Raw genomic sequence first — 14,724 nt, 5'->3', positions numbered from 1 at the left:
AGCCCCTGGAGCAATTTTTTGATTAGTGCTTTTGTGAACAAGAAACAATTAACAAGTGGCTCTATCCCATCATCCCCCCCCCCCCCTTTCCCCGTCGCGATATAACCTTGAACGGTTGAAAACGATGTTAAAACACCAAATAAAGTAAAGATAAGGTCCGCTATTAGGAAAGTCAAAACAATCAAAGTGTCATATGCACTTTGTCATCGTGTGTGACATTTTATTGTCAACACAACGATGGTGGTGTTTCACATGTTATGATTAATTCAGATCTTAAGTGTATATAAAGTGTATTTATGTACATGTACTTTTGACCATTTTAGATAAGCTTAATTTGATATTTCAGGGGCCTCTGTCAAAAGGTCACTACAGCATGTGGTGTCAAAGCAACCATTGTGGAGGCAAATGGCCTATTTTTAACAGGATGTTTGAAGATGTGTTTCTTTTATTATTTGTTTGAGAGACAAGAAGTTGGAAAAAAAGTGTTATTTCATGTTCTTTTGTCACCGAGGGCAAAGTTAGTCAATCATTGATATAGTAAAAAAAATCTGTTTTGTTTGTTGCCATTGAAATAACACTTACAACAGCACTAAACATGATGTTGCTAATTATCTTTTTGTGGACTATTCAATGGAGTGTTTTGAATTGTGCCATTTATCATGCAACAACTGGTTTATTTTTACGGTGGTTGATTTTCCATTATGCAAAAATATAATTCTATGGCTGAAGACTACCTTCTTCTTCTTCTTCTGCGTTCGACGTGAAGACTACCTCATTTCATTCTATTTCATGATTATACTGAACACACTCTAGCAGTAGCCCTGCTAGTCCGTTTAAGGAAAGTCGACACATTGTATGTTCCCGTCAGAACAATGTATATGTTAGGCGCGTTTGATCGATCTGCGCGATCGCGCGATCGCGCTGCGCGTTTGGTGGATCGATCAAACGCGCACACATCGATCGATGTGTGCGCGTTTGATCAATACAAAGAATACAAGAATCGTTAAAACGCGCCGCTTTTATATACTTGCGCATTTGGACGATCCGTTTCACAAATCACCATACTACGCACACACACGTCTGCTGGCAATGACCGGAAGTTATGACCGGAAGTAGGCCTAGCTATAGGTGTCTAAACAACAATCTGTAAGACATTTTAAAAAAGAAGAAAAAATGGGATTATATTGTACCAAAGTGACACTTAGACTACCTCAAAGACATCACATCACAGGTATATATGCGTCGAGGTTGCACCTGATCATCCATTTCACATGTATTAGCTCATTGAGTGTTTAATTGTCCTTTAATAGCAAATGATTTAAAAGTTCAGCTGTTTTCATGAGATGTCAGAGGGATGGACAGAGATGAGGAAAGAGGGATTGGGGGGAGAGACTGAGAGACTAAGAGAGAGACTGAGAGAGAGAGAAAGTGTGTGTGAGAGAGAGAGAGAGAGAAGAGAGAGACAGAGAGCAGAGAGGAGAGAGACAGAGAAGAGAGAGAGAGACTGAGACTAAGAGAGAGAGAGACAGAGAGAGAGAGAGAGAACTTTGAACTTTTGAACTTTCACTTTATTACAGGAAAGATAGCATTAGGTCCGTAGGACCTTTCTTACAGAGAGAGAGAGAGAGAGAGATCCTGAGAGACTGAGCGACTAAGAGAGAGAGAGAGAGAGAGAGAGGGAGAGAGAGAGAGAGACTAAGAGACAGAGAGACAGAGAGAGAGAAGAGAGAGCGATAGAGAGAGAGAGAGAGAGAGAGAAGAGAGAGACAGACTGAGAGAGACAGAGAGAGAGAGAGAGAGAGAGAGAGTGATGAGAGACTAAGAGAGAGAGAGAAAGAAACATTGAAACATAGAACTTTATTACAGGAAAGATTAGGTCAGTCCGTAGGACCTTTCTTCCAGCTAGTCCTGATCTAAGCAAAATGGTTATAATCGAAATGGGAATACATAGGAACAAACTTTTTATGATGAAACGCAGACACACGCAATAATAATAATATAAGAATAAGATCATAAGAGAGAGAGAGAGAGAGAGAGAGAGAGAGACTGTTTGAAAGATTGAGAGGCCTGACAACAAACAAATCAAAAACGTTGTTGGGGTATATTTCGGAACATTCCTGTATTTGAAACTTTTCACTTCCGGCGTGCGATGTGTGTGTGTGGTAGGGACTTACTTTGTGACAGATCGTCCAAATGCGCAAGTATAAGAGCTGCGCGTTTTAACGATTGTTGTATTCTTTGTAGCCTATTCTTTGCATCGATCAAATGCGCACACATCGATCGATGTGTGCGCGTTTGATTGATCCACCAAACGCGCAGCGCGATCGCGCGATCGCGCAGATCGATCAAACGCGCCTAACATATATACACTGGGTGCGTATGATGTTTTTTCGGTTTTTTAATTATGAGCACACTGGTGGTTGTGTTTTTTTAATTTGATATTTAATGATTTATTCAGAATGTGTTCTTGCAAATCATTGTTGGACATTTTAAAGGTGCTCGTCTGCATTTTTTCTCCTTTTTTTTTATATTACTACATTTTAATTTAACTAAAAAGTTGTGACAGATGACATCTTCTTAATTTATTCCCCTTGTTTTTAACATGACTATTATAAGGAGAGTTTGCTGAGAAAAAAACCCATTGTTTTACCTATAACTTTTTTTAAATAACTTTTTGCACAGTGGTTCTTCTCATCATGTGACTTAACTTTTTAGCGAAATTTAATGGTAGGATTATGAATAAATAAGCAAAACACAGACGAACACCTTTAAATAAGCTAGATGGGACATATCTTAGGATTGGTCAAAAGGTCAGTTTATTATGTGCTGTCAAAACAACGATGGTGGAGACAATTGGCTATTTTTAATTCATTTGTGCAGCAAAAATGAGGCTATGTTCTGACAACTGACCACGTATTGAACAGTCACAACTTTTCAGACAATGGAAAAATGCATGATACAAACTTGACTTGGTTATACTTGTAGAGCCTATGAATACTCACAAAATGCATGTCAGATTCTATTAGCAAAAAACAATACGAAATCTGAGCAAGTGAGTCATGATTATCGGTGGCTTTGCCCTTGTTTAAAGCGGCTAGATCTGATTTAAAACAGCTATGCCTACGTTGCATTCAGACATTGTTTTCAGCCGATTTGAGCGGAATGGCTGTACATATTGTTCAGCCAACCTTAATTAGAGCAACCCTTACCCTTGTTATCCCAAAGAAGTACTGTACGCCCCCCGCGGGTTAGGGGGAAGAATTTACCCGATGCTCCCCAGCATGTCGTAAGAGGCGACTAACGGATTCTGTTTCTCTTTTTACCCTTGTTAAGTGTTTCTTGTATAGAATATAGTCAATGTTTGTAAAGATTTTAGTCAAGCAGTATATAAGAAATGTTAAGTCCTTTGTACTGGAAACTTGCATTCTCCCAGTAAGGTAATATATTGTACTACGTTGCAAGCCCCTGGAGCAATTTTTTTATTAGTGCTTTTGTGAACAAGAAACAATTAACAAGTGGCTCTATCCCATCTCCCCCCTTTCCCCGTCGCGATATAACCTTCGTGGTTGAAAACGACGTTAAACACCAAATAAAGAAAGAAAGACTTAAGAAACGTCGTTTAAACTCGGCGTACAGCGAGCTTCCGCAGCGACCACTGCTCTTTTGTTGTGGAGGCTGTGTGAATTACTTCCCGTTTAGTCATGCATATAGTCTCAATGCCACACTGAATTGGCCACTAGAACCCGAGTTTTGAGATATGAAACTATTCCGGTCGTGAAGCATTGTTATGGTTTATAGTAGCATAACACTAGTCTGGTGGCGATAGGAGAGAGTAAATCAGACCTAGCCGCTTTAAACTCTCCCTCTTGTACAAAAGAGTAGTGGTCGCTTCTAAAGCTTGCTGTACGCCGAGTTTGAACGACGTTTCTTAAGTGTACAGTACTTCTTTGGGATAACAAGAGTAAGGATTGCTCTAATTAAGGTTGGCTGGGCAATATATAACAGCAATTCCGCTCAAATCGGCCAAAAACAAGGCCCGAAGGCATCGTAGGCATAGCCGTTTTAACTTTATTATCATTATTATTTATTATCGTGACCACAAACTACCATAAGGTCCGCTAGTAGGAAAGTCAAAACAATCATAACGTATCATAAACACTGGGTCATCGTGTGATCATTATTATTTATTATCGTGACCACAAACTACCATAAGGTCCGCTTGTAGGAAAGTCAAAACAATCATAACGTATCATAAACACTGGGTCATAGTGGTGTTTCACATGTAATGATTGATTTCGATTTTGAGTGCTCTATCCCATCTCCCCCCCTTTCCCCGTCGCGATATAACCTGCGTGGTTGAAAACGACGTTAAACACCAAATAAAGAATAAAGAGATATTTTGAGTGTATATAAAGTGTATTTATGGTACATTTACTTTTGGCTCTTTAGATCAGCTTAATTTGGTATTTCATGGGCATCGGTCAAAAGGTCACTTCAGCATGTGCTGTCAAAACAACGATGGTGGAGGCAAATGGCCTATTTTAACAGGATGTTTGAAGATTTGCTTTTTCAGTTTTGTTTGAGAGACAAGAAGTTGGAAAATAGTTTTATTGTATGTTTCTTTGTCACCTGGGGCAAAGTTATTCAATCGTCGCTATACGTTTGTTGGAAGCTATAATACAAAGGATAAATTGGCAGCTTTCTTACTTTCTGTTAGAAACAAAAGTATATTTTTCATTTGTTGCAATTGAAAAAGCATAGACCTTACTAAAGATGCTGCTAGTTGTTTTGATTGTGTGGACTATTCAGTGGAGTGTTTTAAATAATCTGTATATATATATATATATATATATATATATGCCAATTCTCATGCCTCACAGTATTTTAACATTGGTTTATTTTCCATGTTACAAATATGTAATCATATGACTCGAGACTACCTTACTGTGTTATATTGCATTATTATCATGAACGCATTAGGCCCACTTATAAGTTTAAAGAAAGTCAAAGCCGTGCATTGTTCCTTTCAGAACAATGTTATACACCGGGTGTGCATTATGTGTTTTCATTATTTTTAATCATGAGCACACTGGTGGTTGTGTTTCATATTTAATTATTTATTTGGAGTGTGTTTGATTTAGCTTAATTTGAATTTTGTTGGACATTGGTCAAAAGTTCAGTTTATTATGCGCGGTCAGAACAATGATGGTGGAGGCAATAGCCTATTTTTCAACAGGTTTGAAGGTTTTGTTTGAGAGAAATAAATCTGTCTTTTTATATTTAGTCAAGTTTTGTTTTCTTTGTCATGTTGGGCAGAGTTATTCAATCGTTGTTATACGTTAAGTTCACTGATTTCTTAAATCTAATGTAAGCGCTGTTTAAGAGGTTTTGAAGGTACAAAATACACTTTTTTTCTCTGTTCTCTTTAACAAGATATTCAGATTTGTTTTTCTTCTTTATTTTAGTTTGAGACGAGAAGTTGTACATGCATTCTATTTCCTGTTCCTTTGTCAACTGGGGCAACATTCAATCACTGTTATAGCCTGGTTGTAAGCTATAACAGTATAAGTATAATTATACAAAGGATAAATTCACTGCTTTTTAAATGTCTGCAAAAAGCAAATGTCACCGTTTTGTTGCATGCCATTGAAAAGGAATAAAAACTACCAAACGTTATTTTGCAAAACATGCTTATTGTTATGATTCGACTGATTGTGTTTGTATGTGGATGTGTGATCACAGGATTGCAGATTGCATGGACATAATCGCCACAGGGAAAATCATTCAAATCCTTACTCCGAAAGTTAACAAAAAGCTATTATTGTCTCAAGAAGAGAAATTGTTTCTACAACTGAACACACAGACTGTAAAATGCATGTGTATACAAAAGCAATTATGCTAAACAAGCCCATCATTAAATGAATGGAAGTCAAAGTAAATAAAATAAAATGCAATTTCAAATGTGAAGGTATCTTAAAATGTCGATGAACAAACGCAAGGGAACTGAGCGCCATCATAAAAATACCTTTCATTACAAGGACAAAAAAAAACGTAACTGACAGACTGATTCTAATATAGGTCCCTGATAACACTTATAGTATCCACCACCTTCAAATATGATCATTAAACTTCATTTTAAAAAGCTTCATGATTATGCACTGCAAAGTAAGCTACACGTTTTGTTTAGCTGTTTCGTACACATAAAAAAAAGGCTTTGTGATTCTTTGGTCTAAGTGCCAATAGAAGGTTTTGAAAGGAGCAAGTTAAAATGTAAAGGCACACTACCTTATATCATATATATACAATATCACACTACCACGGAAAGTCAATACAATGCATACCCAGGTCAAAACAACGTTCACACACGAGTGTGTATCGTGTGTATCATCTTTGTCAACACAATGCAGGCGGTGTTTCAGTTTATTGAAATATTGAGTGTATGTGAGTGTAATTATGCACATTCACTTTTGGCCAATTTAAATGAGCTTGATGTGGAATTTTGTTATCTATTGGTCAAACGGTCATTTCAACCGGCACTGTCAAAACAACGATGGAACTGGCCAATAGTCACAATAACGAGGGGAAAACATGTATACCCCGGTCAAAACAACGTTCACACACGAGTGTGTATCATCTTTGTCAACACAATGCAGGCGGTGTTTCAGTTTATTGAAATATTGAGTGTATGTGAGTGTAATTATGCACATTCACTTTTGGCCAATTTAAATAAGCTTGATGTGGAATTTCTTATCTATTGGTCAAACGGTCACTTCAGCAGGCACTGTCAAAACAACGATGGGACCGGCCAATGGTCACAATAACGAGGGGAAAACATGTATACCCCGGTCAAAACAACGTTCACACACAAGTGTGTATCATCTTTGTCAACACAATGCAGGCGGTGTTTCAGTTTATTGAAATATTGAGTGTATGTGAGTGTAATTATGCACATTCACTTTTGGCCAATTTAAATAAGCTTGATGTGGAATTTCTTATCTATTGGTCAAACGGTCACTTCAGCAGGCACTGTCAAAACAACGATGGGGCCGGCCAATGGTCACAATAACGAGGGGAAAACAAGTATGTGTGTGTGTGCGTGTGTGTGTGTGTGTGTGTGTGTGTGTGAGGGCATGAATGTTGTCTGTGCGCACTGCAAGTTTTTTATATTTAAATCTTAAGTCTGTACAAACTAAGGTAAGCCTGTCTGTGCATCTAACAACTCAGCAAAAGTCAGAAATACACCTGCACAAATAATACACACGCACTGTATGCTAAAAGCAAAACAAATTCAAAGACAGCTGACCTTGACATTAAACAGGCGACCTTTCTGTGAATCTTTATAGAGCGCTGGGTTTTTCATCATGGTCTCTGCCGAGCAGAAGCGGTCAAACAGTCCCATGGCTAGAGGCGGTGCAACAGTAAAGATCTGTTCACCAACAATCAAACATGCATTAGCAAAACACACTTTCACAAATTACACATGTAACACACACTAACACCAGCTTTAGAAAATCGAAAATTTGAATAAAAAGGCGCCTCATGTCTTTCCTCTATTTTTGTGTCCCAGGTCAAGAAAATTGAGAGATAAAAGAAAACAGAAAAGCAGCAAAGACAAGAGAATTGAACAATTCGAGAAAAATGTTTGAGCAATTCAAGCCGGAAGTATGTTCAAGAGAAAAAGAATCGAAGGGGGAAATTCTATGTTCAGTTAGATTCATTTAATAAAATAAACAGACATTGAAATTAAATAGAAGCGATACAAATAAAAATAAAAGATATGAAGGGGAAATTAAGTTCATTTCAAGATTTGCATAATAATTATTGGAGATTTGAAATTTAAAAGTGATGAAAAAAAATATGCCAAGAAAGTAAAGAAAGCAAGGAGCAGGAGGAGGAAAGAAAGAAAGGAAAAAAGGAAGGTGAAAGTAGAGGAGAAAGAAGTAGCAAAGGAATAATCAATTTCTGAATAAAGCCTTCACGTATAGTACTCTACTGCATTCTTTCTTCTGCCCTCCCCACCTACCTCCAAACTCATAAAAAAAAAGAGAAAGAAAAGAAAGTTAAACACACTCATACCCCACAGTGCTTAGTTTACTTCTTCTACCACATGAAGGTACATGTATTATGTTTTCTATCTAAAACACATTAGGGTAGTACATTGTATTTTCATTATTTTTCAGCCTAAGTGTCAGCACATCAGTTCTTCACCTTTCTCAATTGACAACCCCCCCCCCCCCCCCTCCATATTTTCGCTGTTTAAACTACTTTCTACACTGTTAACTCATTCGCTGCGCGTCGGAACTGGAATTCCGACACCTGTGTTTAGCGTTGGCTGCGTGCCGGCACTTGAGTTCCGACGGATATCACGAATTTTTAACGGTGTAAACGGTCCTGCTGACCAAGGGAAACAACCCCTGCAATGAACTTCTATCTGTCTACAGTGGTACCATTCACTGTAAACAGTTCCTTCCCTTAAATTGTTGGGATTAATAAAAATTTTGTTGACGGTGTGCGACCCACGTGTTTTGACTTTTCCAAGATGGCGGATCGTTCTGCTGAGACGTAGTAACTTGAAAAGAGTGCTAGAACGTGTTATTCAGTACGGTTCTGATCTTGACCTCAGTGATGATGATAGTGGAGATGATATTTTAGATTCTGGTGACGATTTTGTGCCAATGGACGATCATTTGGGTGATGATTCGGGCAATGCAAGTGTCGATCATGACATTGTGTATGATGAACCCATGACGTAGAAAGTTTTTTTGTTTTGCTTCAAATTGGATATTTTGCGTAGATATGAAGACAACAAAAGGTATGTACTTTCAAATGTTTCATATATTTTCTAAAAGAGTAAGTTTCAAACTTTGCAAAAACATAAGGTATGTAAGGTTATCTTGTGTTGTTGATTTTTAATATTTTTTTCAAAATGGCTCTAAATCGCGCGTTGGCAGGGAACACAGGGGAAATTTAGCTGCGCAGCGAATGAGTTAACATTGCCTTTCTATTTTTGAAGTTAAAGGCAAACTTGTTTATCAGTGCATCAAATATTATTCATTTGTGCTTCAAGAACAAGAGGCGAAGCCTTCAAGGCTCACGTAAGAAATCGACAAACATTAACACAAACTCAATCACTCCGTCACACATACACACACACAGTACACACACACACACACACACACACACACACACACACACACACACACACACACACACACACACACACAGAAAGAGCATAGGTGAAACTGTTCAAGAAAGCGAGACACTAGATCTAGATCTGTCTGTCTGCATGTAGCCTACTTACAGGGACACGACTGCCAAATAGTCTCGGCCCGCTCATAATAACAATCACCGAGACTTTCAGTAATTCCATCGCGTGACATCTAACCCTCGTACGTCATAATGTGACGTCAATGTAATATGACGTCTTCAAATGTTAAAGTTTCTACCACAGACATACATACATACATACATACATACGCACGCACGCACGCACGCACGCACAGACAGACAAAAGTTAGCATCGCATAGGCTACACTTACGTGAGCCAAAAATTAAGTTAAAACCACACAACAAGGACAAATTCAATAACTTAAGAAAACTAACAGGAAGCAAAAGTCCCATTAAATACTAAAAATATACATGTAGGTTTGGCCAGAAATTCACATGCAAATTCTTGCATATCTTATTGAAAATGTACATGCAAATAAAAGATTTTTGTTTTGTTTTTGCATGCAGACTTGTGACAGACAGTGAAAACATACATACCACATTGTAAAGACTAATACTCCAGCGCTCAAACAGAATTTGTCCGGAGAATCCATTGACTATTTGAAACCAAAACTGTCAAGAAAAAACAAGAAAAACACACTACTGTACAAAGGGTACGATCAATCACAATGAACTACACACAATAAATCAATGAAATTCTGTGCTACACAATGTAGTACAATGTACACACATTTAGTACAGAACACACCTATGCCTGTTGCCTGCCTGCAATCTTTTCAAATGACATTGAACATAAAAAGAGGACAACGCATAGATGTCTGCAAAAGCATCACAAACACATATGTGAAATACAAAGACAACCGAAAAACAGAACACAAAGAAAATGCATGTCAAAGAAACATGCAAGGAAAAAAGGGGTACTAAAAAGGAAAAGAAGAACTGTCTGGTTTTCCAGATATTAAACGTAAACAGTGGTTATTTCTTGCACTGTGTGAGACTGAGCGGGAAAAAGAGCGGTGGTAAGAGTGAGGGGAGTGAAAGGTGAGACAGCAAGCTCCGACAGATGTTGAACATTTCTAAAACAATACAATACACTTTTAAAAACCTTTGTTCATAACCTCTGTAAATTTACATCTATTTTAGGAATCCCTCCTTTTACACTTTAAAGACCCGATTTTTCTCGAAAGGAAAGAGAGAATGCTTTATGTCCTACAGGCTAAATATTTCGTCTCTTAAGGACATGATATGGGTTATTTGATAATTTGAGTTTTTTCGCCCTCACGGCTAATTGATGATACACAAGTGTATGCGTGTTTAGGTGATATCAGCCATCTGCACTTATGACAGAATGACCGAGGTCTTTTACGCCCCATTGTGGTGACACGGGGGAGGGACATGGCTTCCGTCTCTGGGTCTTCACGTAAAGTTGACCTGTGTCCGTCCCGGCCCGAATTCAAACCTGCGACCTTCGGGATTTTTCTCAGAGATTTGGAGGTCTTACAATGAGAGAGGGTCCACTGTAACTCAGTTTATTCCCCCCTCTGCTTCTTTACCTCTGTCAACTTGTAGAGCTAGTTATTTTTTGATAAACACCCAGCAACCAAACAAATAACGAGGCAGCAACAGCCTGAATCCTTGATAGCGCAATGGGTTGAGAAGCTGTTCTGTGTCGGAACTACTTTTGAGACTGAAAAGTTCCGAACGCTCTACTGTACGAAGTATACATCTCTGGAGCAAACAATACAAACATACCGCATTTAAATTAACAACTACAGGCTTGAACACATGAATCTCCATATAAAATCCATGAGTTCGGTTGTTTTCTGAATCTAGATCTGCCGTGCACAAACGTTCAACACAAGCAAATTCCCAAGGCAAGTAACTCTCATCCTTTGTCTAGCGACAAGAGTTAGTTCCCCTTTCAAATTTCTTTTCACTCAGTTTCTTCGACAACAGACTGCAACCCGACAGTCAGTTTTCAACAATATTTCATTTTACAAACAGATCACACGCAACCAAATGCACACATCTCATCAATTTAAAGAACATAAATCGGTTTCATACACTATTTTCCCCAGAAAACTAAACTTCATACAGTTTTTAACGTTGGAACACGGGTGCAAAAGTTCGTCTGCTAGTCCCATTTGACGAAAGAACATTATCCTGAGCGATACCAAAACATAAACAGAACACACGTGCACAATATCTGCCTTTACCGCCACAGCAGAATAACAGCATATCTGTGTACTTGATTTTAGTCCAAAACAGGGAAACTGACAAGAAGTGTTAACAGAATGGAATGATTTGTACGGAACTATATAACCGCGCATTAATCGATCGCCTGCGCAGGTTGACTGGTTGAGTGAATTGGATTCGATCAAACTTTCGCAAAAAAACTCCTCTTTTCTTTGAATAACTGAAGATAGGAGGAATAAAGAGGTTACACACCTCGTCTCAGTGATTATTAAAAATAATGGTCTCAGTTGAAATTCTGACCACAAAGAGTTCAGTCACATAAAAAGCCAACTGACAATAGTTTCGGGCTGCATACTCTGACATGGACAGAAGACACACTCAAGTCAGCCTAACATACCACATTGTACAGACTTAAAGTCCACTTCTGGAACAAACTCTGGCCTGAAAATCCATTTTCTACTGCAAACCAGAACTGAAAGAAGGCACAAGCTCAGCCAAGCATCATTAAATCGGCAAATTCATTCAAATGTGAAAAGCGTCTTGACAAACAGGAAGGCTCTTTCTCATAAAATCTTTAAGCAACAATCTAACTAGTTAAATGAAAATAACAAACCAAAAGTACAATGTCAGTATTTGTTGTGATTCCATTCTTATAGTTATTCTCATCAAGAGGCATTGTCTTCAAACATGAAGGCAAGGAAACAGATACCAGAGCAGAAAACTTCATGAAATATCTTTGGTTTCCAAAGTAAATGACTGAAAGTACAGAAGCACAAAAGTCAGATAGGAACTTTTCAATGGTGAACAGAACGCATTAACTTTATAAAGAGCCATATAAACTACTTGCAACACCAAATCAGCATATCTGTACCCCTAGACTGTAAGAAAAGTTATCTCATTAGTCAAAAACGACATGAAAAATAAAGTTGGCCAAAAAATTATTGCAACAAATTTCAAACCCAAATTAAAGCATTAATTCCTGTGTCATTTAATTGAAACTGTATATGCCAGTTAAGACCGTTCACTTAACCTTCAGGATCACCTTTTGGATTAAATATTTCTTTTACAGGGATCACGTGACCGCCGCTCAAGTAAGGGTACCCTCAAAATCGACCAGACAAAAACGGAAGAGCCGAATGAAAAATTGACAAGAAATCACAATAGGCAAATCTTTGCAACTTTGACATACGAGAAGAAAGTCAAACCAATTATCTACCCTGAATAGATTGTTTTGTTTTGCTACCTTGCGTATTTCGCGTGCTATGCTATTCCTATTGATGCAGGTGTCGATCGCAAGAGCGGTCAAAAACGGAACATTTTACGTCAATTCTTATGGGTATCATGTCAAAAAGCGCTACATTTTAGCAATGACTTGGTGGATTTCTTTAAAACTTTCGGAATATTTTACCAACATACTAGAGATACTTCGTGCGAAAGTTTGGATCGTTACGGTTGTTTATCCAGATGTGACGCAATGTTTCGTAAAATGTTGTTAAACTTGTCATAGGATTTCTCACTTGTCTTAAAAAAATTCATGACTTTGTATATCCACAGATAAATGATTGATACAGATTCTGTCTAAGTTTCATTTGCGTGGAGCCGCTGGCGTTAATTTGCTATTCATGCAAACACATGAGAAAAAAATGGAACATTCACGCTGTTTCGCGCTTATAGCTGTTATCGCTGGGTGCCTCTTAAAACATGCTACGGTCACGCTTGGCTGGGCATCGCTGTGGCACCAGAATCATCGCTTAAATATGTAGCGTGTTTACAGGCCCAGCAAATTTGCGGCAGTGCTTACATGCACATAAAACTTTAGCAGTGTGTGTATCAATCGTTTTTCTAAAGACATGCAAAGTCATGAATTTTTTGGACCCAAGGGAACAATCCTATGACGAGATTAAAAACTTCTTTCGAAAAATTGCATAACATTTTAACAAACACCTGTAACAATCCATAATTTCGCTCGAAGTATCTCTAGTATGTTGGTAAAATATTCCGAAAGTTTCAAAGCAATCCACTAAGTCATTGCTAAAATGTAGCGCTTTTTGTCATGATACCCCTAAAAAATGGTGCAAAAAGTCCCGTTTTTGACCGCTCTTGCGATCGACACCTGCATCAGTAGGAATAGCATAGCACGCGAAATAAGCAAGGTAGCAAAACAAAACAATCTATTCAGGGTAGATAATTGGTTTGACTTTCTTCTCGTATGTCAAAGTTGCAAAGTTTTGCCTATTGTGATTTCTTGTCAATTTTTCATTCGGCTCTTCCGTTTTTGTCTGGTCGATTTTGAGGGTACCCTTACTTGAGCGGCGGTCACGTGATCCCTGTAAAAGAAATATTTAATTCAAAAGGTGATCCTGGAGGTTAAGTGAACGGTCTTAACTGGCAAATACAGTTTTAATGAAATGACACAGGGATTAATGCTTTAATTTGGGTTTGAAATTTGTTGCAATAATTTTTTGGCCAAGTTTATATGAAAAAGACATAAAACATTGTCTTACTTGTTGGTTTTGAAAAACGAACAAGAACAAGATCATTCACAAGTCACTTTGAGGACTAAGTTAAGATTTTATTACTTTCATCATACCATCCTGAAGAAGGCAGTTTGTCATTGCTGAAATATTAATAAAGAAAGACCTAATTTGGTTACTGCTGTGTCCTCTTTTTGTTTATAAGTTTAGATTTGTATAAACTGATGAGCCTACCTCGATAACGTAGAGGCAGATGTTCTTGTAGAAGGAGTACAGGATGAGTTTAGACAGGCGGCTGTAGCTCCACGCTCCGTGAACCAGTAGCAACTTCTGGAGAAATCGGAACTGCACACAATCATCATCAAGTATCAAATCAGCTTGTCATTCATTTGTAACAGATCAATCCAATCCGGGGATGTAGCTCAGTCGGTTGCGCGCTGGATTTGTATCCAGTTGGCCGCTGTCAGCGTGAGTTCGTCCCCACGTTCGGCGAGAGATTTATTTCTCAGAGTCAACTTTGTGTGCCGACTCTCCTCGGTGTCCGAACACCCCCGTGTGTACACGCAAGCACAAGACCAAGTGCGCACGAAAAAGATCCTGTAATCCATGTCAGAGTTCGGTGGGTTATAGAAACACGAAAATACCCAGCATGCTCCCCCGAAAGCGGCGTATGGCTGCCTAAATGGCAGGGTAAAAACGGTCATACACGTAAAAGCTGTGGGAGTTTCAGCCCATGAACGAACAAACAAACAAACAAACAATCCAACTGCCGGCACAAAAAGGCCATGCACGTAAAAGCACACTGTGCAACCCAAATTAGTGCGTG

At 38.4% G+C, this 14,724-nt stretch overlaps 1 protein-coding gene across 5 annotated transcripts in view; it reads right to left on the bottom strand.

The window, feature by feature from the left end:
* The window catches only part of LOC138968826 (phospholipid-transporting ATPase IB-like), a 103,946-nt gene that overhangs the window by 41,773 nt on the left and 47,449 nt on the right, over positions 1-14,724 (bottom strand). For all 5 annotated transcript variants that reach the window (XR_011456291.1, XM_070341477.1, XM_070341478.1 and 2 more), the window contains 3 exons: positions 14,133-14,243; positions 9,766-9,840; positions 7,304-7,426 (listed from right to left, as the gene is read on the bottom strand). Coding sequence is in view for 4 of the 5 variants with exons in the window: in XM_070341477.1 (XP_070197578.1) it covers positions 7,304-7,426; positions 9,766-9,840; positions 14,133-14,243 (309 nt within the window). In the remaining variant the exon portion in view is untranslated. The remainder of the gene's footprint in view (positions 1-7,303; positions 7,427-9,765; positions 9,841-14,132; positions 14,244-14,724) is intronic.

Source organism: Littorina saxatilis, linkage group LG6 (genome assembly GCF_037325665.1).
Source record: "Littorina saxatilis isolate snail1 linkage group LG6, US_GU_Lsax_2.0, whole genome shotgun sequence".
NCBI lineage: Eukaryota > Metazoa > Mollusca > Gastropoda > Littorinimorpha > Littorinidae > Littorina > Littorina saxatilis.
This window is presented reverse-complemented; position numbering and strand designations above follow the sequence as displayed.